General features: G+C 35.8%; 3 protein-coding genes and 1 long non-coding RNA gene across 4 annotated transcripts; 2 read left to right on the top strand and 2 right to left on the bottom strand.

Annotated features, from left to right (window-relative positions):
• Positions 1-2,129: 2,129 nt before the first annotated feature.
• LOC119770338 lies at positions 2,130-3,117 on the bottom strand. The gene is made up of 4 exons (XM_038265017.1): positions 2,979-3,117; positions 2,814-2,908; positions 2,575-2,752; positions 2,130-2,478 (listed from the first exon to the last, which is right to left on the bottom strand). The coding sequence occupies exons 1-4, from the start codon at positions 3,115-3,117 to the stop codon at positions 2,384-2,386; spliced, it is 507 nt and encodes a 168-aa protein (XP_038120945.1). The 3' UTR covers positions 2,130-2,383.
• Positions 2,743-3,419, top strand: LOC119770339. The gene is made up of 2 exons (XR_005278785.1): positions 2,743-2,937; positions 2,995-3,419. It is a non-coding gene; the product is annotated as an uncharacterized LOC119770339 (long non-coding RNA).
• Positions 3,408-17,438, bottom strand: LOC6040105. Its single transcript, XM_001849519.2, has 4 exons — positions 16,765-17,438; positions 16,575-16,666; positions 13,704-13,881; positions 3,408-3,749 (listed from the first exon to the last, which is right to left on the bottom strand). The coding sequence occupies exons 1-4, from the start codon at positions 16,868-16,870 to the stop codon at positions 3,649-3,651; spliced, it is 477 nt and encodes a 158-aa protein (XP_001849571.1). The 5' UTR covers positions 16,871-17,438; the 3' UTR covers positions 3,408-3,648.
• A 4,336-nt stretch (positions 17,439-21,774) lies between these two features.
• Positions 21,775-23,842, top strand: LOC119769831. The gene is made up of 5 exons (XM_038263523.1): positions 21,775-22,284; positions 22,343-22,508; positions 22,567-23,236; positions 23,294-23,459; positions 23,538-23,842. The coding sequence occupies exons 3-5, from the start codon at positions 22,994-22,996 to the stop codon at positions 23,681-23,683; spliced, it is 555 nt and encodes a 184-aa protein (XP_038119451.1). The 5' UTR covers positions 21,775-22,284; positions 22,343-22,508; positions 22,567-22,993; the 3' UTR covers positions 23,684-23,842.
• The last annotated feature ends 521 nt before the right edge of the window (positions 23,843-24,363 follow it).

Raw genomic sequence — 24,363 nt, 5'->3', positions numbered from 1 at the left:
CTGTCCAAACTCTTTGAGAAGGTCATCTATTCAAGGCTTTTGGATTTTACCAACGATAATAATATAATTTTGAATGAGCAGTTTGGCTTCCGAAAGGGACATAATACTGCTCATCAGCTTACGAGAGTAACTAAAATCATCAAGCAGAACAAGCTTGAGTCTAAATCAACTGCTATGGCTTTGTTGGATGTTGAGAAGGCTTTTGACAATGTTTGGCATGATGGTTTGATACATAAACTGTATTTATACGGTTTTCCAATGTATCTTATCAAAATTATCCAGCACTATCTTTCGGAGAGATCGTTCAGGGTTTTTCTGAATGGGATTGCTTCTGGATTATTCAACATTGATGCTGGGGTTCCCCAAGGAAGTATTCTTGGCCCACTTCTGTACAATATTTTTACATCTGATTTGCCTACTCTTCCTGGTAATGGTGTGTTGTCACTTTTTGCTGATGACACTGCCGTTATTTATAAGGGTAAAATAACCAGATATTTAGTTGGCCGTCTTCAGAAGGGTCTTGACGTTCTTTCCGAATACTTTGGCGACTGGAAAATTCGCATAAATGCAGCCAAAACTCAAACCATCATTTTTCCACTTTCCAAATCGGCCAGATTTGCCCCAAAGGATGATGTTTTGATTAAAATGAATGATGTTTCGATACCCTGGTCAAAGGAAGTTGTCTATTTAGGTCTCATACTTGACTCGAAACTTTTGTTTCGGCAGCATGTAGACAAAATATTGAACAAGTGCAGCATTCTCATCAGGTGTTTGTATCCTTTAATTAACAGAAAATCAAAGCTTTCTTTGAAAAATAAGTTAGCAGTTTACAAACAAATAATTTACCCCGTTATTGAGTATGCAGTACCTGTTTGGGAGTGTTGCGCTAGAACTCATAAATTGAAGCTCCAGCGTGTCCAAAACAAGGTACTCAAAATGGTTTTGAATGTTCCTGGCTGGACAAGATCAAGTGAGGTTCATGAATTAGCAGAAGTAAAAACGTTGGATCAGAAGATTCAAGAGAAATGTTTGAAATTCAGGGAAAAATGTGCTATTTCTGAATACCCCTTGATTCAAGGATTGGTTTAGTTTATGGTAAGTTTAAGTTAGTTTAAGGTTAGGTTATGTTTTCTTGACATTTTTTTTTTCCTCATTGTACCTAGTGTTACAAAAATTATAAATCATATACTTTTAAAGTTATGAAAATAAACAGTGTTTAAATCACGAAAAGCAAACTAAAGCTGAAGAGCCACAGCTGACCACTTATTATGTAAACCAAATGTAATTATTATAAGAAAGATTCAATAAAGTATATTTAATTCAAAAAAAAAAAAAAAAGAAAAGTTATTCATAAATGTTTGATTCTGGAGTGTAAAAGTAAATTATGGACAAAAACTACTTTTTCGCTCGTAGGCTGCCATTTACACCAAAACTAATATTCCTTCAAATTTCTTTCGACGTTCCATAGGGATTAAGTTGGGTTACAATGTTCTTTCATTAGGTTTGACCAAAATTTAGAATATACCCAGAATCCAGGGCTGTATCATTGTTCCCCACTCATTTTAGTCCATGGGTAACAATGAGACACTTTGATTTTTCTTCATTAAACATTTCAAAATCCATGTAAATCTTTCAAAACATGAATTGGAAGTGATTTTTGGCATATTTATAGGGTTTTAACTTCATTTAACCAAACATACAAAGTTATTTGGTATAAATATATGGATATTACAAAATTTAAATACTTTTTAGTACAACTTTTGTTAAGTAAAGTTTCATGTTGGCATAATTGCTCTAAAATGTTCAAGGCAAGTCACCTGCAAAGGAACAATACAAAAACATGATGTTTTACTAGAAAAAAATTGATTTTCGTAGAGTGTCTCATTGTTCCCCAGCTGTCTCATTGTTCCTGCCAAGTGCGTCTACAATGAGACAGTTGAGTAACTTTGGCTGTATATGTCGGATCGATCTCATATTTTATTCAATGTTAGAACACACTAAAAGAAAAATAATGTAATAAAAAGCTCATCAAAACATGCTGATGAAAAAATTAGAAAAATCGTTAAATGTTGATGACTACCCTACCCTAATATGAAAATTAGGGATTTTTTACATGTATGTAACCCCTTAATAATATTTAATATAAAGTTATTGAAATACTTTAAATTAGACATTGTATATCTCTTTTTTTAAAGCACTACACTTAAAATTATATGAGAATATTTGTTGTGTCTATTTGCTTGAAACGTAACATTAATTCTCTAGTTTTAACATTTAAATCGTACTTTGCAGTCTTTTAGTTCCAATCACTATTTCCCCTTCCAAGATTCCCTTTCAGGACTGAACACACGACGCTCACGTCATAGGACGGAATTCAATCTAATTACACCACCGTGTTGTCGTGACGCTCGATGGCATCCATCCGATCGACGTACCGCTGCACTCCATCGACCACCCACAGCTCGACGCCGGCAACAACTGAAACGAGACAACAACAACAACAAAAATATTGATCAGTATTTCCCGCATGGTATGAATTTATTCATCGCGGGATTTCCCGATCCCAGCACTAACTCGAAATGCTCAGCAGCAGTGCACTGGACAGCTGGAGGAGTTGCTGCGTCTCGGGCGACCGATCTCCGCTGAGCTGCTGGATCATCAGCTGGACCACCTCGTACGTCAGCTGGATCGTGAAGACGATGTTTCGCATCAGGATGAACACGCGGTAGGTTGCGACGTGATCTGGGACAGTCTGTTGGGTTGGGGTATTTGTGAAAATCTTGAATATGGAGTAGTCGTAGATTTGCACTTACATCTTCGATTCCAACTTTGATGAATACTGAGAAAATCGCTGACAGTGTCAGCAGTAAGATCTGTAATACCAGTGAAATGAGAGCTGCGTCAGATCCTGCGAATTGAACGAAGAACTATTACACTGTAAGTTTGAAGATTCGAACTCCAGATCACCCCGTACTAACCGTTTCCACACTCCAGGTGACCACAATAGAACTCCTGCTGGATCAGCAACTTGAAGCCAGCAATGACTCCATAGCAAGAGCAGAAAAAGCACAGCACCGCGTACACTAATCCGACCGTCCGGAATGACTTAAGACCCATTTCGAGAGAGAGACTAATTGAGGCAAGAGTCACAAGTGAACCGTACTAGCGCCACGCGGTGAATGAATCTTTGTTTAGTGCTTAGTTCTAAGTGCAGCTTCTCGCAAAAGGGCGGGAAAGCCCCCCATTCAGCAACTTCCAGCTGACACTTGATAGCGATCTCTCGGTACTCGGCGGCGTGGGTTTTCAATAATGAGTGGGAATATGCTTAGGGAATACTAGCCTTTTTTGGAAACAGAAAGGGGAGATGAGTTCATTTCGTAAAGGTGAATAAAACAACGCCACCAAACTTAAGAACTGGACAAAAGTTAGTTTTTCTTTATTGCTTATCGGAAACGCTTTTAAACTCTTCTATTAAAAAATTGCGTGTTTTATGTGTATGTGTGTGTTTGTGCCATTTTTACTAACATTCAGTTAAGTGCGCTTAGATCGATGCCTTCGATGTATTTTCGATTTATTTCTGTTGGTTTCGATTATGTGCTAGGTTTTGGTGTCTTCACTTGGGGGCAGTAGCAGCGCGGACGACTTTGGCTAGACTTGGGTCACCGACGGCACCTTCACGATCTCCGTCTCCGGCTGCTCGACGTAGCGCTTGATGCCCTCCAGGACCCACAGCTCGAAGGCGAACACGGCTGGGGAGGGATGAGATGTAGAGGTTATGCATTGTTCAATGGAGCACCCGCAGTCGAGCAGTTTTTGACAGTTCGCTCCATAAGAAATACATTGTAGAAAAAAGCAAAAACTGCTCGAATGGAAATGCTCCATTCGTAGTGATCTGATGATATTGGTAATGTTATTGGGAAGAACATCTGTGCGCAAATAACGTTCAATCAGAAATGAAACTACTGAACTCGTAGTATGAACAGTTTATAATAACAATAGTATTATTCATACTTATGGTATCATGACTATAACATACAAGAATCTTGTTTCTTATTCATATCTAACATTTAAAACAATGTTTATGGGCGCTTAAAAAATGCTGCTTTTTTTTAGGTAAGTAGGGTCTATTTTAGTTGAAACACTTTAAATGATTGTCAATTTTCTCATTAGATTCAAAAGGTTAAAAAGAAAAAAGCTGTATAAAGAGTTTTTTTTTTGAAGATCATACTATGTGTTTTTGGAAAGGTATTTGAAAGACTATTAAATTACTGAAAACCCAACATTTCCGTTATAACTCTTCAAACTTGTGGTCTCAGATATTCTGATAAAAAAACAGTATTTGAATTGGTTTATCCTTTCCATTTACCCAAAAAGCTAGGAAGTCTGATAAGGCCGTTGCTAATATTTTTATGTTGCCCCCCACCCCCCTTCAAAATTGATCCAAAAAATCAGGGGCAATTTTTTTTCCTACATTTTCCAACATTCATAACACTACTCGACAAAACAAAACTTGTGTCAAGGGATTGACGATATCTCATCCGTTCCTGAGAGAAAAGGCATCCCCGAATCCGATGCAATCGACAGAATTTGATTTTATGTCCACGCGGACTGATGCGAATCTGGTAAATTTTTTAACATAAAAAATCGAACAATTTAAAAAAAAACTTGCGTCTCCTCCCAATTATATGAGCCATCTACAAGAATATGGAAGCGCCTGGTGCATAGCCATTTCCTTTAAGCACAACGGAAACAACCAATACAAATGTATAAAAAAGTTGTCAAGTTCTCGAGGGGTCCACAGCTAGCATTTTTTGTACGATTATAAAAAATAAATATTAAAAAATAAATATTAAAGATGTCCATGGTCATCCAAGGACTGCCTGGAGTTAAGATCTACGAGTCTACCGCCGTAACAAGCAAGAGGTCGTCGGATTTTGACCCCGGATCTTGTGCGTATAGCATCAGTGCATATGGTAGACTACTTTATGATTGTGTTGGGATGTCCATGGTCATCCAAGGACTGCCTGGAGTTAAGATCTACGAGTCTACCGCCGTAACAAGCAAGAGGTCGTCGGATTTTGACCCCGGATCATGTGCGTATAGCATCAGTGCATATGGTAGACTACTATATGAATGTGTTGGGATGTTCATGGTCATCCGAGGACTCTCTGGAGTTAAGATCTACGAGTCTACCGCCGTAACAAGCAAGAGGTCGTCGGATTTTGACCCCGGATCATGTGCGTATAGCATCAGTGCATATGGTAGACTACTATATGAATGTGTTGGGATGTTCATGGTCATCCGAGGACTCTCTGGAGTTAAGATCTACGAGTCTACCGCCGTAACAAGCAAGAGGTCGTCGGATTTTGACCCCGGATCATGTGCGTATAGCATCAGTGCATATGGTAGACTACTATATGAATGTGTTGGGATGTCCATGGTCATCCGAGGACTCCCTGGAGTTAAGATCTACGAGTCTACCGCCGTAACAAGCAAGAGGTCGTCGGATTTTGACCCCGGATCATGTGCGTATAGCATCAGTGCATATGGTAGACTACTATATGAATGTGTTGGGATGTTCATGGTCATCCGAGGACTCTCTGGGGTTAAGATCTACGAGTCTACCGCCGTAACAAGCAAGAGGTCGTCGGATTTTGACCCCGGATCATGTGCGTATAGCATCAGTGCATATGGTAGACTACTATATGAATGTGTTGGGATGTCCATGGTCATCCGAGGACTCCCTGGAGTTAAGATCTACGAGTCTACCGCCGTAACAAGCAAGAGGTCGTCGGATTTTGACCCCGGATCATGTGTGTATAGCATCAGTGCATATGGTAGACTACTATATGAATGTGTTGTGATGTTCATGGTCATCCGAGGACTCTCTGGAGTTAAGATCTACGAGTCTACCGCCGTAACAAGCAAGAGGTCGTCGGATTTTGACCCCGGATCATGTGCGTATAGCATCAGTGCATATGGTAGACTACTATATGAATGTGTTGTGATGTTCATGGTCATCCGAGGACTCTCTGGAGTTAAGATCTACGAGTCTACCGCCGTAACAAGCAAGAGGTCGTCGGATTTTGACCCCGGATCATGTGCGTATAGCATCAGTGCATATGGTAGACTACTATATGAATGTGTTGTGATGTTCATGGTCATCCGAGGACTCTCTGGAGTTAAGATCTACGAGTCTACCGCCGTAACAAGCAAGAGGTCGTCGGATTTTGACCCCGGATCATGTGCGTATAGCATCAGTGGATATGGTAGACTACTATATGAATGTAATGGTAGACTACTATATTCATATAGTAGTCTACCATATGCACTGATTCTAAACACACAAGATTTTGGGTCAAAATCCGACAACCTCTTGCTTGTTACGGCGGTAGACTCGTAGATCTTAACTCCAGGGAGTCCTCGGATGACCATGGACATCCCAACACATTCATATAGTAGTCTACCATATGCACTGATGCTATACGCACATGATCCGGGGTCAAAATCCGACGACCTCTTGCTTGTTACGGCGGTAGACTCGTAGATCTTAACTCCAGAGAGTCCTCGGATGACCATGAACATCACAACACATTCATATAGTAGTCTACCATATGCACTGATGCTATACGCACATGATCCGGGGTCCGACGACCTCTTGCTTGTTACGGCGGTAGACTCGTAGATCTTAACTCCAGAGAGTCCTCGGATGACCATGAACATCACAACACATTCATATAGTAGTCTACCATATGCACTGATGCTATACGCACATGATCCGGGGTCAAAATCCGACGACCTCTTGCTTGTTACGGCGGTAGACTCGTAGATCTTAACTCCAGAGAGTCCTCGGATGACCATGAACATCCCAACACATTCATATAGTAGTCTACCATATGCACTGATGCTATACGCACATGATCCGGGGTCAGATCCGACGACCTCTTGCTTGTTACGGCGGTAGACTCGTAGATCTTAACTCCAGAGAGTCCTCGGATGACCATGAACATCCCAACACATTCATATAGTAGTCTACCATATGCACTGATGCTATACGCACAAGATCCGGGGTCAAAATCCGACGACCTCTTGCTTGTTACGGCGGTAGACTCGTAGATCTTAACTCCAGAGAGTCCTCGGATGACCATGAACATCCCAACACATTCATATAGTAGTCTACCATATGCACTGATGCTATACGCACATGATCCGGGGTCAAAATCCGACGACCTCTTGCTTGTTACGGCGGTAGACTCGTAGATCTTAACTCCAGGGAGTCCTCGGATGACCATGGACATCACAACACATTCATATAGTAGTCTACCATATGCACTGATGCTATACGCACAAGATCCGGGGTCAAAATCCGACGACCTCTTGCTTGTTACGGCGGTAGACTCGTAGATCTTAACTCCAGGCAGTCCTTGGATGACCATGGACATCCCGAAGTACCCATAGACCTTTGAGATACATAAAATTTTAGTAAACAAATAAATCAACAAATATGTTTTTTAAATAAATTAATTTTAAACTTTTAATATTTATTTTTTATAATCGTACAAAAAATGCTAGCTGTGGACCCCCCGAGAACTTGACAACTTTTTTATACATTTGTATTGGTTTGTATTGGTAGCACTGCAAAAACTTTTTTTTGCAAAAATATAAATTTTCGTCGATACTAAGGTATTTTGGAAACTAATGATTGCAAAACAACTGGGCAGGTGTAAAATGCATTTTTAAATACTTTGTTCATTCAAATGTTAAAATTGAAACCATGGCTCGTAAATTCAATGTTTAAACTTTTTTATTTTTTTGCCGACTTTGGTCAGAGTCAAGGGACATAAACTGCAAAAAATATTTGCAACGGCCTAGCTCTACCTAAAGATTTGAGAATTTTAGTGAAATTTATAGATGATCGGGGATTTTAGTATAGTATTTTGGAATACACTTTTGGTATGTTGTGAGGAAGGCTCTAACCACTTCTTGGTGGATTATACAGCTTTAATAATACATTCATTGAATTTGATCCATGTAAAAGATTTAATTTGTAAAAAAGATCAAAATATTTTTAACAAATTTGGAGAAATTTACATTACTTGCAAAATTGATTGTCTTAAAGAAATTTTCAGTAAAGTTTGTTTCATTTTCCAGTAAAATTTTAAATTTTGATGCTTTTTTATTGTCAATTCTAGAGTAAATTTTCAAAATAACCTATGAGTCATGGGCTCTCTATGTAAATAGGACCTTTTAATAAATTAATCTAGAACTATCCAGCTCTTCAGTTTTATTGGAAAATAATTATAACATAAACGGTTACATCTGTTTTATATTACTCTTATAATTTGGATCACGGTTTATTTCACTTACAAACAACCCAAGTTACATTTTTTTCCAGGAGTTCTACAAGAGCTCTTCAAGATAGCTACAGCATAGCAGTTTGGACCACGGTAGGATAAAATTCTCTTCAAAACTTCTTCAGGAGTTTGGAAGAGTACTTGAAGAGAGTTTTATCCTACCGCGGTCCAAATTGCTATGCTGTAGCTATCTTGAAGAGCTCTTGTAGAACTCCTGGAAAAAATGTTACTTGGGAAGTTACCTGAACAAGATTCTGATTTGGACAGGATTTTTTTTAATTCAAGCAATTGATCATTAGAGTTGAATTTTGGAAGGTTGAACATTTGGTAGGTTGAATATTACCTCTTTTTGAGTAATAATATATAAAAATTTGAACCTGATGGAAATTTATTACAAAGTGATGAATATTCACCAATTCCTGATGTAATATTACACTTTTTTTTGACACAAAAACTCTCACCATTTCCTGATGAATTTTTCCATGTTTTTTTTTCAGTATAATTATTCTGGATTACAGGGTTTTTTTTAAATATTGTGTAAGTTACATATATTTGACAGAATTTTTCATCGCGAGAACTGTGATTGGTATGTAAAATACCAAAGTTTTCACAAAATAGTGCATTGTTTTCACAAAAAAATAATAATTTTTAAGTATGATTGTCACGACATCATAGATTTAAATTTCAGTATAGTTTTTGGCGTTAAAAACAAAAAAATTCGCAAAATGCCGTATTTTTAGAAATACTTAAATTTCTATAATAAGCAGTATGAGTATCCATCGACACAATTTTATGTAGATTTTCATATCATTCGAATGTTTAGAAAAAAAAATAAATATTTTTTCAATGAACATTTTCAGATTCTTTGGATAATTTTCGAGTAAGAAAAGGTATGATGAGTTTTTAGATAATAAATATTTTGTTGTTTCAAAACAAAATTATAATAAAAATAAACCTTAAAGGTATTTTCAGTAAAACTAAGTTCCTTTAAAATGTGAAACTTTTGATTCTTGGTTTGAATTCAGTTTAAAATGCAGTAGCAATCGAAACAGACTTATTAACAATTTTACCTAAAATTTATTTGAATTTTATGAAAAATCTTATAAACTTAGTAAACTAAATATAAAAATAGCTTTTTTTCTTAAAAACATATTCAGCAACCTAAGTGATGGTACATTTGACGTCAAAATACAATTTGAACACTTTAAATCTGATTTTAACAAGAAAATCTATGACGCCGGAATTCAATGTGAAAATTTTCAACACCACTTTTTTTTAAACACTATTGAACAAACATTTTCCATAAAAAGTAATAAGTTTCATACAAACCTTACCAGTTGGAAAATATTCCAAAAATAAATAAAAATCATAACATTATCACCCCGGTTTACGGTATTCAAAATTACGGTATTTTTCTGAAAAATAGAGATATTTTATAATTAAATGTTATCTAGTGAAATTGCGTACTAAATTTGACGTTGTTAGAAATTATAAAATTTTTAGTATTTTCAAAAGCAATAACGGATTTGTGAGAAAGAATTGGCATGTTATGCTATAAATTCTAATGTAGTGAAAAATCCACACACAATTTTGGTTAATAAAAAAAACTTAGCTTCAAATTACAAGCCAAATTTTCAATTCTGAAAAAAAAAAATGGTTTCACAAAAACCTTCATTGATTGCAACAGTCCTGCTACCATCAAAATACTAAATATATCACTTTAGTCATGAAAATATTGTTTTGCTTAAGTTTCTTTTTTCAATGTTTGGTTCCAAAATTCAAAATCTTTACAGTGCTCTATTTGACGAAAAATAAAAAAAAAAATAAAAGAAATTCAAAGTATCAGTCTACAGTTTTTTTCAATTAAAATTAAAATTTAAATAACGGGCAATTAATTTTTCGAATAATATGGAGGGGGGAGGATGATATTTAATAAAATTTTAACATATTTTGAACAAATATTTTTCCGTTCACATAAAAAAGAATTGTTCAAATTAATTTTAATTTTGGACTTATGGAAAATTGGAAGAGCTTTCCGGTAAAACTATTTTCTAGACTGAAAAATCCAGTTCTACGTAAAAGAAGTCAAAACCACCGAAAAAAATCCAAAAGACCTGTTTTTTCAACATTTTTTTTAAATTTTTTTTACAAATAATCAATATGGAGACTATTTTGTAAATTTGTCTTAAGAATCGATTTCCTTGATTGGGTTTTAAAAATGTTGTTGTTTAAACCACTTTTCAGCAAAGAGTTTCTCCATCCTGCACTTTGCATGAAGCTTTTGGCAAAATTTATGGAAATTTCCACACAAAAAATCAAAAGAACAAAAATCGTAGGCTCACCTTCAAATTTGACTTTTAAACCAACGAATTATAAAATTAATTTTGGAAGTGACGTGTTTTTAACTGTCGTGTAATTATTTTTCTTAAGAAATCCCATCAAATTTTCTAAAACTTTGTTTATGATAACTTTTTGATATGATACAACGGTTTGGAGAAACAGCAATATTGTAATAACGAAATATAAATTTTTTTTAAATAGCTTCCGCCGTTCCCAAATCCCATTCTTGAGTGCAACTGGCTCCATATTCACAAGAATGGGGTTTGAGTCATTCCACGTCAACTGAGTACATTTTTGGACTCGACCTACACCGATTTGGACCAAACTTGGAGGGAACGTTCATCTATTGATAGTTAATAGAAATCCCAAGTGTGGTGCTGATTGGACCATCCCTCTATTTTTGGCACCGCCCTTTTTTTACGAATTTCTAAAAAACTTCTAATCATAACTTAGCAACTATTTGAGCAAAAGACTTTCTACAGAATGCATTTTATAGAAAATTGTTCAAGGAATTCGATAAAAATAAAATTTTAACCCTTTAATGTTCACTAATGTTATATTTTAACGTTTTAGGTATTAAAATTCAGTTTTGACCAATTCCTTACATTTTTATTTGTTTTATTTTATCACCATCGTGTTCCCCGGATAATTTTACATAATAATCAATGTAGACCTCAAACTAAAATGAACTATTGGCGAGATACAGCGATTTTACTGAAAAAAGTTTGATTTTGCGCAGCACTTGGGAGTACATGGTGTACTTTTCAACAAAAAGGAATGAATCCCGCATAGTTCGGTTTTTATATGTGGGTAATTCTCCGCCAACTCACACAGCAGTTGCCCCGACCCCTCTTCGATTTGCGTGAAACTTTGTCCTAAGGGGTAACTTTTGTCCCTAATCACGAATCCGAGGTCCATTTTTTGATATCTCGTGACGGAGGGGTGGTACGACCCCTTCCATTTTTGAACACGCGAAAAAAGAGGTATTTTTCAATAATTTGCAGCCTGAAACGGTGATGAGATAGAAATTTGATGTAAAAGGGACTTTTATGTAAAATTATACGCCCGATTTGATGGCGTACTCAGAATTCCGAATAAACGTATTTTTCATCGAAAAAAACACTAAAAAAGTTTGAAAAATTCTCCCATTTTCCGTTACTTGACTGTAAAAAATTTTGAAACATGTCATTTTATGGGAAATTTAATGTACTTTTCGAATCTACATTGTCCCAGAAGGGTCATTTTTTCATTTAGAACAAAATTTTTCATTTTAAAATTTCGTGTTTTTTCTAACTTTGCAGGGTTATTTTTTAGAGTGTAACAATGTTCCACAAAGTTGTAGAGCAGACAATTACAAAAATTTTTATATATAGACATAAGGGGTTTGCTTATAAACATCACGAGTTATTGCGATTTTACGAAAAAAAGTTTTGAAAAAGTTGGTCGTCATCGATCATGGCCATTCATGGTCACCCGCGACAGACACGGACGACGAAACAAAGAGAAACGCAAAAAGTAACTTTTTCAAAACTTTTTTTTCGTAAAATCGCGATAACTCGTGATGTTTATCAGCAAACCCCTTATGTCTATATATCAAAATTTTTGTAATTGTCTGCTCTACAACTTTGTAGAACATTGTTACACTCTAAAAAATAACCCTGCAAAGTTAGAAAAAAAACAAAAAATTTTAAAATGAAGAATTTTGTTCTAAATGAAAAAATGACCCTTCTGGGACAATGTAGATTCGAAAAGTACATTAAATTTCCCATAAAATGACATGTTCCAAAATTTTTTACAGTCGAGTAACGGAAAATGGGAGAATTTTTAAAACTTTTTAGTGTTTTTCGATGAAAATACATTTATTCGAAATTCTGAGTACGCCATCAAATCGGGCGTCTAATTTTACATAAAAGTCCCTTTGACACCAAATTTCTATCTCAACACCGTTTCAGGCTGCAAATTGTTGAAAAACACCTCTTTTTCGCATGTTCAAAAATGGAAGGGGTCGTACCGCCTCTCCGTCACGAGATATCAAAAAACGGACCTCGTATTCGTGATCAGGGACAAAAGTTACCCCTAAGGACAAAGTTTCACGCAAATCGAAGAGGGGTCGGGGCAACTTTTCCCGATTTCGTGTGAGTTGGTAGAGAATTACCCATGTGAGAAACGTATTTCGGATTTCAATTCATAGGACAGAGTACAGCGCAAAATCAAACTTTTTTTCAAATTCCTTGGACAATTTTCTATAAAATGCATTATGTAGAAAGTCTTTTGCTCAAATAGTTGCAAAGTTATGATTAAAAGAAAAAAAAGTTTTTTAGAAATTCGTCAAAAAGAGGGCGGTGCCAAAAATAGGGGGATGGTCCATTCAGCACCAAACTTTAGATTTCTGTTAACTATCGATATATGAACGTTCCCTCCAAGTTTGGTCCAAATCGGTGAAGGTCGAGTCCAAAAGTGTACTCAGTTGACCTGGAATGACCCTTATATTAGCCTAGGATAAGATGTTTTCAAAGTTTCATTGGTATCAGAGAGGGTCGGGTAATAATTAACTTAATAGAAAATAAGCAAGAATGTTTTCATTTGATTGCAAATTGATTGCATCATACGGACGAAAAGATGGAAAACGACAAAATCCAGCCACAGAAACGTGCTTTCCCCACTATCATCTGATTAAAAATACCACAAAGTTCATTCTGAATGGAAAGTTTTTTGACCCTCCCCCTTTTTCCCGCACAGGCTGTGCAAGTTCTCACGTACTGCACACGCCAATTTCCCTCTACTCTGTCACTCCTGTTCGTGCGAATTGGGCATAGTTTTGTGCCGTGTGCCTTAATTTCACCCCTCTCCCCTTCCCCCACCGAGCGCGCAATAGGTTCTAGAACAATTTCCAGCCAACCCCCCTCCCCCTCCCCCCAGGTTATCGATTCAACTGCGGCTCCAGACCGTCGTCGTTTGCATTTCGTACACAGCCAGGACCATGGCAATTATTATCGGCGGTGTACTTACACAACAGCAGGACAATGGCCAGCGCCAGCAGGAACACCCCGAGCAGGACCTTCCCGGTGGACGGGTCGTTTCCGTTGTCCACGATCAGGATGAGCGAGTTGATGACCATGTACACGAGGCCACAAATGCTGCGGAAGATGACGAATATCCGATACACGATGATGTACTCGATTTTCTCCTGAAATGAAGAAGGGTTGGGGGTTGGTTGAGGTTTGTTTGATTTGTTGAGGGGTTTATTGGCACTTATGCAGTAGTGTGGTCCAACTTTGAATCGTTTCTAATATGTTTAATTTGTTAAACCAATTTAATTTATCAAATCATCCTAAAATATTTAATTTTATTGAACCCATTCAGAAATGTACTTTTTTTTGCAATTTCGTTAAAAAACTTACTCTTGCTGTATTTTTTTTAGTGACAAAATGGTCTACTTATCATCACTACAATTACCATTTCTAAAAAGTAATTTGTAGCACAAAGTTGATCATTTCATTGTTTGCATCAGAAAGGAATACTTAACGACAATGTTTAAGTACGCGAGGAAACGAACGTTTAACTGAAAAAATAATTTATTAAATCCTATTGGTTGCAACTCGTTGCAAAAATCTATTTTTTTTAGCACTCGTCCTATTTATCCAACGTACGACTTGTGCTGAAAAAATATTATTATGCAATTTGTTGTTTACTATTTTATTAAAGACCATATAAAAATGCTTTTTGATATATGGTTCCTATTGAAAAATCATTAAAGTTTTACAGAATTTAACCATTACATGGAAAAAAAATAAAACAGTTTGACTTTTTTTCAGAAAAATCAGAAATAATTGTATTGAACATTATTTTTTTTCAACAAATGTTCTGAAAAACTAATTTAATTAAAATATTAATATTTTCATAAAATCATTTGTTTTTAATCCTAACTACTACTATTCATTCTTTGATTTATCTCAAAATTTGCCGTGGTTATTTGGAATTACATACTCTGTGTAATTTTTTCAAAATTTCAAAACCTTCTGAAATTGTATTTTGAATATTTCATAAAATATAGTTTTAATCTTAATACCTAAAACTTAGAGACACAAAAAAACTTTGATTGAGGTTAGCAGGATGTTTGTTTGAATATTTTGTTTTCAATAATTTTGAAAAAAATTGAAAGTACAATTATATTTTAAAGAATGTTTCAAGTAGTTAATTTTGTTAGTTGAAAAATCGGTAATGTTTGGAACAGCCCTTTGTTTTTTGCTCAATTTTACTGAAATGCTACATGATTGATAACGATTTTCTACAAAAAAAGATTAATAGCAAAAATCTTAATTTTAGATTAAGTAAATTTACCGAATTATTAAAAAAAACATTGATGTTTTTGGTGGAAGGATGATTTGATTTTTTTCCTATTTCACTTAAAATTTTAAAATTAACTTATATGTTTTTAAAACATTTTTTCCATCACAACCTTTATCAGAGTGATTCTTAATTTTTGGACAGTTTAAAGAGAAAATTATTTATTCACAAAAAGGTAAAAAACAAATGAATAATAATGTTGATTTTAAATATTTAACGTTCTTAGTTGCTTTTTAAGCTTTTTTTTTAACAATTGTTGTATTTCAGTATTTTTGGTGTAAATTTTATGTGTTTTCCATTCCAAAGTCACATTTATGTATTGTTTTTTTTTTTACAGAAAACAGGGGTGACAATGACAATATTTAAAAAAAAATCTAACTTTATTTAACTGGCAAAACGTAAGACAAAAATTATATTTTTGTAAAATATTCTCTGGGGCTAGCCACACAATGTGCGTTTTTTTTCTCGATTGCGTTTTAGACATACTTTTAATCGCCATGTTTCTTACAAATTAAAAGGTATTAAATTGAATTGGACTGAATATCAATGAAATAGATCATTATTAAGGTTTCTTACAATTTTTAATTTGAAAAAATGAAATGAAGTGGTTGTTTAACTAAGTCCATTAACTAACAGTAAAAAGATAAACAAAAGTAAAATTAAGTAAATCCAAAGTTACAAATATGCTGAAAAATAATTTGAATTAGATTTTCCATATTTTTTGTTGTGTGTGTGTGTGCCTAGCGTCTCAGATCACCAATCCAAAGGTGTGAGTTCGAATCCCAAGTAACATTTTTTCCCAGGAGTTCTACAAGAGCTCTTTAAGATAGCTACAGTATAGCAGTTTGGACCGCGGTAGGATAAAATTGTCTTCAAGTACTCTTCCAAACTCCTGAAGAAGTTTTGAAGAGAATTTTATCCTACCGCGGTCCAAACTGCTATGCTGTAGCTATCTTGAAGAGCTCTTGTAGAACTCCTGGAAAAAATGTTACTTGGGATCCCACCTGGTTCATTTAAGTTTTTATTTATGTTCAAACAAACCACAATTCAATTTTCTGATTCCAAATTTCAAAAGGTACCGATCGGGATTTGATCCCTGAACCTTCTGCTTCTGAGACAGAAGCCGCAACCATTGAACTACGGAGCCGGTATTTTACATTTTTTGTTGCCACTAAAACAATAACTAGCAATTATGTTGTTTTACTCAAGTTGTAAATAAATTTCAAGATTATTGAAACTCTGTTTCATTAACACTCAAAATTTGTAATTTTGAAATTATTCTAAAGAATCCGATAATGTTGCCCGATTTCCGATCAGAACTTTTTCATTGGCAAAATGACAATTTGAAATTTCAAAATAATCCTATTTAACAATGTTTTAATTATTATAGTTAAACACTTTCCAAACTTTGTGAAAAACTTGTTTTAAGTATCCAAAATTCTATTGTACAATTATCACCTATGGTGTTGGACCACACTAGTACGCCTTTTCAGCTTGTTAGCTCAGCTGAGCTGCTGCTGCTCGTGTACTCACCCTTTTGATGCCAATCACCAGCATAATTGCAAACGCAAAACAAAACAGCGCAAAGATCGACTTGAGCGCAAGGACGGTGTTATTTTCATACTCTGGCCCACACGAAGCAGGAGAAGAAGCAAGAAAATGCAAGATTTTTCATGAAAAGAAAGAAAATTTAGCCTCCCGACCTCCCACTGCTTGAACTCACCACTTCCGAACGACCCCAGGCAGATGATGGCCTCGGTGATGGACATGATGATGTTCAGGGCTGCGTACACGTAACCGACGACTCGGAACGTCTTAACCTGCACCATGATTTTATCTTTTTGTTGTGGAATATTGCACGTGGAAGCTGGTTACGGAACTACGGTTGAGCAACTTTTGCAGGAAAAAAAACTTTGAAGATTCGACTCGCTCCCTTCGCCGAGATTCTTTTTTTTTCACACCATCGAAAAGAACACAGCACCACTTCTTGAATTCTTGTTGGTCACCTTGTCACGGTCTGCCAATTGCAACAACTGACAGCCAGCAAATCCGAGAATCTGCCATCGGAGATACTGCTCAGAGCAAAGGGACCGACGACGACTTGTTGATGATCGCCTCGCGGATGAGGAGGATGCTACGCGGAAGCACTAGAACCAGCATCAGCTTCATGGCGCTGAGCACCCGTCGAGGAGGAGCTCAAAACCGCTCAGTTTAGACTGACTCGCAGTTAGTAATCGGGAGAAGTGCTCACCGGGTGGTGCACACTTGAAGTAGTAGTCGATTGCCCTGCCGGCGTTTTGAGCTTCAGGTAAACACTGTGAACGGGGTTATTTTCTTGGTGGGAAAAGAAACGAGCAGTGTTCCTTCTTTGTTTATTTCTTGAAGGATTCGGAAAAACTGAGAGAATGAGAATTGAAGCGGTGGAGTGCGCAGACGCGAATTTTGACGACTCTCATGGTGGTGGAAAATTGCTAGGGTGGTTGATAGCTTTATCTTGGATGTTATGTTCTCACAATAATAAAACCAATTGAGCATTAGCATTAGCACCGACCAATAAAATTTCTGCGCAGACTCAACTCGAGGGAAAGCATAAAGTTTGGGGTCCCCAGAAACACAAGTATTTTTCAAAAATATTTAGACAAAGCCGAATGGTTTTCCTCCAAAGTTTGTATGGAGAATTAGTCTACTCCCACATATTGCATGCAATTTTTGGATTGTATACAACAGTGACGAACCACCCTAATCCTCCATACAAACTTTGAAGAAAAATCGTTCATTTCAGACAAACTATTTTTGAAAAATTCAAAATGTACGTGATTCAAGCTTCCCCTCGAGTGGAGTCAGCGCAGAAATTTTGTTGGTCGGTATACTCCAACATGTGCACACCAAACGTTCAAAAGGTCATTATCATCCGTGAAAACTTCGAAAAACTGGACAAAAACGGTCAAAATCATTACTTTTTAATAAAACTTTTTCGTAAAATTCAGCTGACTTTTGATGAATTCATGAAAACCCCTTATGTTTGTACATCAAAACTTGTCTTCTCTACAACTTTGTAGAACATTAGACTCACTAAAAAAGTAGCCCTGATAGTTTAAATAACATAACACAAAATCAAAATCAAATTATTCGCTCTACAGCATTGCCTTGGCGTTCTCGATTGCGAGATTCCAACTCGAAACTAGAGTTGCATTGTTAATTTGAATTGCAATTTGAAATGCCACCGGGACCTTCTGGGATCGAACCCAGGCCGACTGCGTATAGGCAACCACGCTTACCCCTACACCTCTAGTCCCGGCAAAGACTGTTGAAAGTTTAAAATTTCAAGTAATTTCATGATGAAATATTTAGTTCTAAATGAAAAAAATATTCAAAAAGTACATAAAATTTTCCATAAAATTACATTTCTCTCGAGTTTTGACAGATAATTAAGGGAAAATGGCACCGTTTTCAAAACTATTATTTAAACTTTTTTGATGAATGATACGTTTTTCTGGAACTTTGAGCAGGCCATCGAATCGGGCGTACAAATTTACAGAAAAGTCCTTTTGATATCACGGTTTAGAGCTTCAAATCATTGAAACATCCCAAGTAACATTTTTCCAGGAGTTCTAGAGCTCTTCAAGATAGCTACAGCATAGCAGTTTGGACCGCGGTAGGATAAAATTCTCTTCAAAACTTCTTCAGGAGTTTTGAAGAGAGTTTTATCCTACCGCGGTCCAAACTGCTATGCTGTAGCTATCTTGAAGAGCTCTTGTAGAACTCCTGGAAAAAAATGTTACTTGGGATGTGTCTTAGTAAAAATCCACAATAAATCGAAAAATGGACTTCGGATTCGTAATCAAGGCCCAAAATTACCCCTTATAGCAAAGTTTCACGAAAATCGAGATCGGAGCAACTTCATTCGATTTCTTGTGAGTTGATGGAGAATGTCCCCATAGTCAAAACTTATTATTTTGTCAGGACATTTTTTTAATAAAATTCCTGCGTTTTTAAGATTTTTAAAAATTAAACTGTTTATGAGAACTGTCAGAAATTCACACTAATTTGTTTTTTGAAAAGAAATATCAAAATTTTGAAATCTAAATATACCTTGATCCGTAAACTCTGATGGATATCGATAGTAGTAGTATTTTTTAAATACTTATAATTTTTACAAAACTACGTTCTTTTGAAACGAATTTACTCAAATTCTGAAGTTTTGCATTTCAAATGAACAAGATTTTCTTATAGATTTCAATAGTACTAGGCATTATTTTAAAATTGTTAAAATTTTCACAAAACTATAACTTTTTGATAAAAATATAAAATTTGTTGCGGATATCAAACCATCGGAATTACATCGAGGGCATTTTTTTATTTCGAGAAAAAGTTAGCAAAAGATATTTAACAGAATTTTTTAAGGATAACATTGTTACTCAGACTGTTGCAAAAAATATAACATAAAATATTCTAAAGTTACTCAAAATGTATCGAAAAAATAGTCCAATTTAAATTTTTTGTAACATAGGTACCAAAGAATCGTGATTTTTTCATGGAATACTCAAGTTAGTTGTTTTTTATAATATGGGTGTCAAACGAACTGTGATTTCAAATATGGGTCATTCCATCTGAAGCGGAACAGCATTTGAAAATTACCATCTCCGATTCTGCTCAAATTTGGCAGAGCTGTTGAGACTATCAAAACATGCAAAAATCCCGAATTTCATCCAAATCGGACCTCCCCCTCCATTTTTGTACCCTCCCAAAAAATCGACTTTTTGGCGATTTTTGTACGAAACCCCTATCTTCAAACGACGATTGCTCAGGAACCACAAATCTTAGACGGTCGGTCTTAGACTCAATATTGAAGGAAATTGGACGTAGAATCCATTTCCGTGGTCAAAATTTGGATTGAAATATTTTTTCTGCCTGTATTGCGCAATTGAAAACTTTAAATGGCCGTATCTCAAAACAGCCCTATTTATTTTTTGAATTTGACCTCACCATCTTGTTCCCCGTCCAATTTTACATAAGCATCACTTATCGACAGAAAGGAATATGTTTCGTTCCAGAGATATCGAATTTTAAAGTTTTGAGTATTTGAAATTACCTAAATTAGCTACACTCGCCGCATATGCTAGAAGCACTCAGTCGTGCTGATCAATAATTACTACCTGGTGTTCTGTAAGATGAATTATTTTTATAATTTTATACGATTTTGAGATAATCAATACCTTGAAAAAAGCATGATCATATTTAACCGATTTTTATAATGTGAGCCAGTTTCATCTGAATAATTGATGATTTTTTTTCAATTCTGGTACATTTAATTTCAAAAACGAAACCATATACTTCTGATATCTGCGGACAGCAGCTGTATCGTCTTCCAAGATTTCGAAATGATTGAAAAAAAAGATAATTGTTCAGACGATGTCGAAATCACCACCACTTAATTTTATCTTAATCAGATAATAAAAGTCGATTTTTTGGGAGGGTGCAAAAATGGAGGGGGTGGTCCGATTTGAATGAAATTCTGGATTTTTGCATGTTTTGATAATCTTAACAGCTCTGCCAAATTTGAGCAGAATCGGAGATGGTTATTTTCAAATTTGCATTTTTTCTTGCACACTTCAGGTGGAATGACCCATATACAGTAGGGTGCCCAGAATATGGAACTTTTCCTCAAAACCTCGCTCCACAAGCTGAATATTGTTCCTTGGGCTATTTTAGAACTCTGGGCCAAATATGAGCAAAATCGGTCAACATTTACCCATTGATACTCGGAGGTGAAGTTTGTATGGGATAAATCGAAAAAATGTATGGAAAACCCAATTTTCTTACAGTTTGGTCTGCACGGTGCGCTACTTCAATCCAAATATTCCCAAACGTGAGATTCTTATTGAAAATTTAATGCTTTACAATTTTGTAGAAGACAACAAAGCTGTAAAACTCGATCCCGAAAAGTTATTAGCGATTTAAAAAAGTCATTTTTGTATGAAAAACATTTTTTTCATCAACTGTAGGCTCGGGTATCAATGGGTTAATCTCAACCAATTTCACTAAAAATTTGCACAGATGCTTAAAATAACCCAAAAAACCAATTTTTGCTTGTGGAGCAGGGGGTCATTTTTTCTGGGCACCCTAATATACAGCCAAGACTAGATTATCCGAAGCCTCGATCATCCGAAGTTTCGATTATCCGAAGGTTTGTCTGGGACTTCGGATAATCGAATCAAGATTTTTTGTTATTTTCTTGCTTTTTACATCAAATTCGAGTTCTGCGACCCAATATTAGTTAAATTTGAATGGTTGAGAAATGTATTTTCCAATTAATTCATGGCCACCATTTGGATTTAAAAAATCTGAATCAGTTTTTTGATTATCCCAAGTGAAATTTTGCCAAAGCCTCCGGGTAATTGAGTCTTTACTGTAGTTTGATAGTAACAGCTGATATTTTTTTTGGAAAATGAACATAACAAATAAAAAAACCTATTTTTAAAAAATAATCATATTTTAAGTAATTGCAAAATCAGTATGAAACGATCTGGAAATCTTGGACCTTTTTAACTCACATTGGAAAAAAGTCTGTGGTTTTCGGCATCTTATTTTAAAAATTGAAAGTTTTTTTTTGTGAAAAAATTGAGCAAATCAAATTGAAAGGTTTAATCACAGAATAAATTTAGGCTTTTTTGTTTCTCCTTTTTTATTGATGGTTCTGGAATTAATATGCATTTTCTATGAGTAAAAAATTTGCTTATTTGGTGAATAGATTTTCGCTTCAAAATTGAATGTGCACGATAAGTTTCTATGCAAATCACAATGCTCAACATAAAGTAACTATTTAATTTGGGTTAAACCCGAAAAAGAAGCAAAATAAAAAATTGGCGCCTTCCTGTCTCCAAACGGGAACATTTCAGCGTCTGCGTATTTTTGTCAGTATCTTATATCCTTAGTCGACAAGCAAACCTTCTGTTGCAGATTCGTTGATTTACCTGCAGGATAAAACTTTGCGACGGTGCCGAAAATGGCTTCCAACGAATCGTTTCGAATTTTGGGCTTTGTGTACGGCATTCTGAGTGTTGTGGGGAGTCTTTTTGAGGTGTTAAAATGTGCAGTAAGATTGAGTGTTGGTCAAGTTAAGTGTCATTCGAGATGTTTAAATTCAGACGGTAATAGTATGGTTAGTTACTGCACCTTATCACTTCCATTTTGTGCGTTGTGGTTGATGTTTTCAATATTTTTAGTTGTTGGAATCAAGCAGGTATTTGGAGGTTATTTTAGTGATTATTTAGTGAGACTAATGATTCGTTCTGTTTTAGAGAAACATAGTTCTAGTGAAAGCCCACCGATGGTTCCTGATAATCAGCTATGCCATAATTTTGTCCGTTTTGGGAATCTCAAATTTACTGCTTAGGATGTATTACAAGGGTGACGACATAAAACTGATTCAAATGAGTGTCTTTCTCGTACTAATCATCATGTTGGGTATGCTTGAATCAGCTTTTGCTGTTGAAATTTTGTAGTAACACATGGATATTTTTAGTTTGTTACATCGTTTCATTGTGGATAGTCAACGGAGTAATTGGATATGTCGTAACAAACAGTTCCCAGAACAATACGGAAGTGGTTGTGTTCTATCCGGAAGCTCAGAAAAACGTCTACGGAAATTATTACGCTGCTGTTTAAAACTTTTAGTAAAATCATTTCTTAAATTTAACCACTACAAATTAAGAAGCATGAATATCTCAGCCATATGATAATCACCAAAAGAGTCTAGACTGATTAAGAGAAAGAGCATCCTATGCGGAAAGGGGTTGCTCCCAACTGGCGTCAAACTGTCCCGATCTTTAAATTTTGGCGTCTGCGTGCTCGATAGTAATCTTCACCATTCAGTTACGCTTTCACTGTGATGTCTCACTCGAGTGTGCAGTCCTTCCCGTAGTAGTTGCGAGGAAAATCTCTGCCCAAAAATGGTTTCCGTTGAAACATTTCGCGTGCTGGGCTACGTATATGGCATTTTGGGCATAGCGGGAAGTACCTTTGAGATGACCAAGTGCATTCTGCGGATTGCTATTGGGCACATCGAGCACCACCAACGGCACTTCAATTCGGAACATTTTCGACAGGCTCAGGATGTTAGTACGGTGTTTGCGCTGCCGCTGTGTGCCTTGTGGATGGTGTTTTTCGTCATTTTGATACTGGGAATTAAGCAGGTGATTTGTGTTAAAACTGGTAAACTTATTGAGAAAGTTAATTCGTTTGTGTTTCAGAAAAATCTTATTCTAGTGAGGGCCCACAAAATGTTTCTGATAATCAGCAACGCCATTGGGTTCATCATTCTGGGCATTGGAATCCTCGTGCTGACAATTTTCTACAACGAAAAGGATGCAAAGTTGGCAAGGGTCATCCTGGTCATTGTACTTGTTATTGGATTAGGTATCTTAATGTAGCATTAAAATTCTGTTTCAGTAATTACTATGCTAAAAATTGATGAAAATTTATAACTTTTGGCAGCGTCCTACCTGTTGGCCCTGTGGATCGTCAACGGGGTGATCCGGTACATCGAAACGGACCGGATCATCAACAATACCGAGGTGGTCATTTTTCATCCGGACGTGCAGCATCACGTTCAGTTCGAGTATGATTACACTCCAGTTTAGGAAGGGGCAGCAATACTATGATAATGTACGTAAAAATTTAGTGAACTAAACTACTCGCCGTTTGTTATGAACTACTCAGGTAATAAAAATGTGTTTCAAATTGAGCTACAGTACTGAACATTGATGATTAATAAAGATTTACAATTAATCGATAGCAAACTATTTAATTATTGTTAGTTTTTGAAGTTTGAAAATCCACTTTCAATGGGTTACATCACACCTTATATTGCATTCATAAGTCAAGTCAAACAATCTCAAAGAAGTTCATTCATTACCATCCAAACATAATTAATTACCCACCCCTCTCAATGGAATGCCTCGCAACTTGGGTGAATCTGCCTAATTCAAGATCAGTTGTTTCTCGGTTCACTTCGGCGTGAGTTTGTCCCACCGATGATGGCAAATCTGGAAAAGTTTGCACTTTTTGGAAAAGTCTACGCATATCTCAACATCATTGCAGCGATTTACGAGAGTGCTCACCTGATGCTGACAATTGGTGATTTGCTTTTGGAGGAAGAAGTTTCGATTTTTAATTTAGATCTCTTTGATAGCTAGTGGAAATCAACTCATGGAGTCAATCATCAACTTGGTATTGGCCCTTTTGTGGATTATTATGAGTGTGATTCTCATTGTTGGAATAAATAAGGTTGACACAAAATGAATTCAGTCGAATTTTGCCA

This window comes from Culex quinquefasciatus, chromosome 3 (assembly GCF_015732765.1).
Source record: "Culex quinquefasciatus strain JHB chromosome 3, VPISU_Cqui_1.0_pri_paternal, whole genome shotgun sequence".
Taxonomy (NCBI): domain Eukaryota; kingdom Metazoa; phylum Arthropoda; class Insecta; order Diptera; family Culicidae; genus Culex; species Culex quinquefasciatus.
This window is presented reverse-complemented; position numbering and strand designations above follow the sequence as displayed.

What these genes read in the sequence shown, in the direction of transcription:
- LOC6040105 (XM_001849519.2), bottom strand. Translation starts at nt 16,870, where the DNA reads ATGGTGCAGGTTAAGACGTTCCGAGTCGTCGGTTACGTGTACGCAGCC. An exon ending in CCTGGGGTCGTTCGGAAGTG is followed by an intron (nt 16,667 to 16,764) that starts GTGAGTTCAAGC and finishes CGTGTGGGCCAG; the next exon opens with AGTATGAAAATAACACCGTC. An exon ending in GGCCATTGTCCTGCTGTTGT is followed by an intron (nt 3,750 to 13,703) that starts GTAAGTACACCG and finishes ATCCCTCCCCAG; the next exon opens with CCGTGTTCGCCTTCGAGCTG.
- LOC119770338 (XM_038265017.1), bottom strand. Translation starts at nt 3,117, where the DNA reads ATGGGTCTTAAGTCATTCCGGACGGTCGGATTAGTGTACGCGGTGCTG. An exon ending in TCAAAGTTGGAATCGAAGAT is followed by an intron (nt 2,753 to 2,813) that starts GTAAGTGCAAAT and finishes CCAACCCAACAG; the next exon opens with ACTGTCCCAGATCACGTCGC. An exon ending in ACTGCTGCTGAGCATTTCGA is followed by an intron (nt 2,479 to 2,574) that starts GTTAGTGCTGGG and finishes GTCTCGTTTCAG; the next exon opens with TTGTTGCCGGCGTCGAGCTG.
- LOC119769831 (XM_038263523.1), top strand. Translation starts at nt 22,994, where the DNA reads ATGGTTTCCGTTGAAACATTTCGCGTGCTGGGCTACGTATATGGCATT. An exon ending in TGATACTGGGAATTAAGCAG is followed by an intron (nt 23,237 to 23,293) that starts GTGATTTGTGTT and finishes TTTGTGTTTCAG; the next exon opens with AAAAATCTTATTCTAGTGAG. An exon ending in TGTACTTGTTATTGGATTAG is followed by an intron (nt 23,460 to 23,537) that starts GTATCTTAATGT and finishes AACTTTTGGCAG; the next exon opens with CGTCCTACCTGTTGGCCCTG.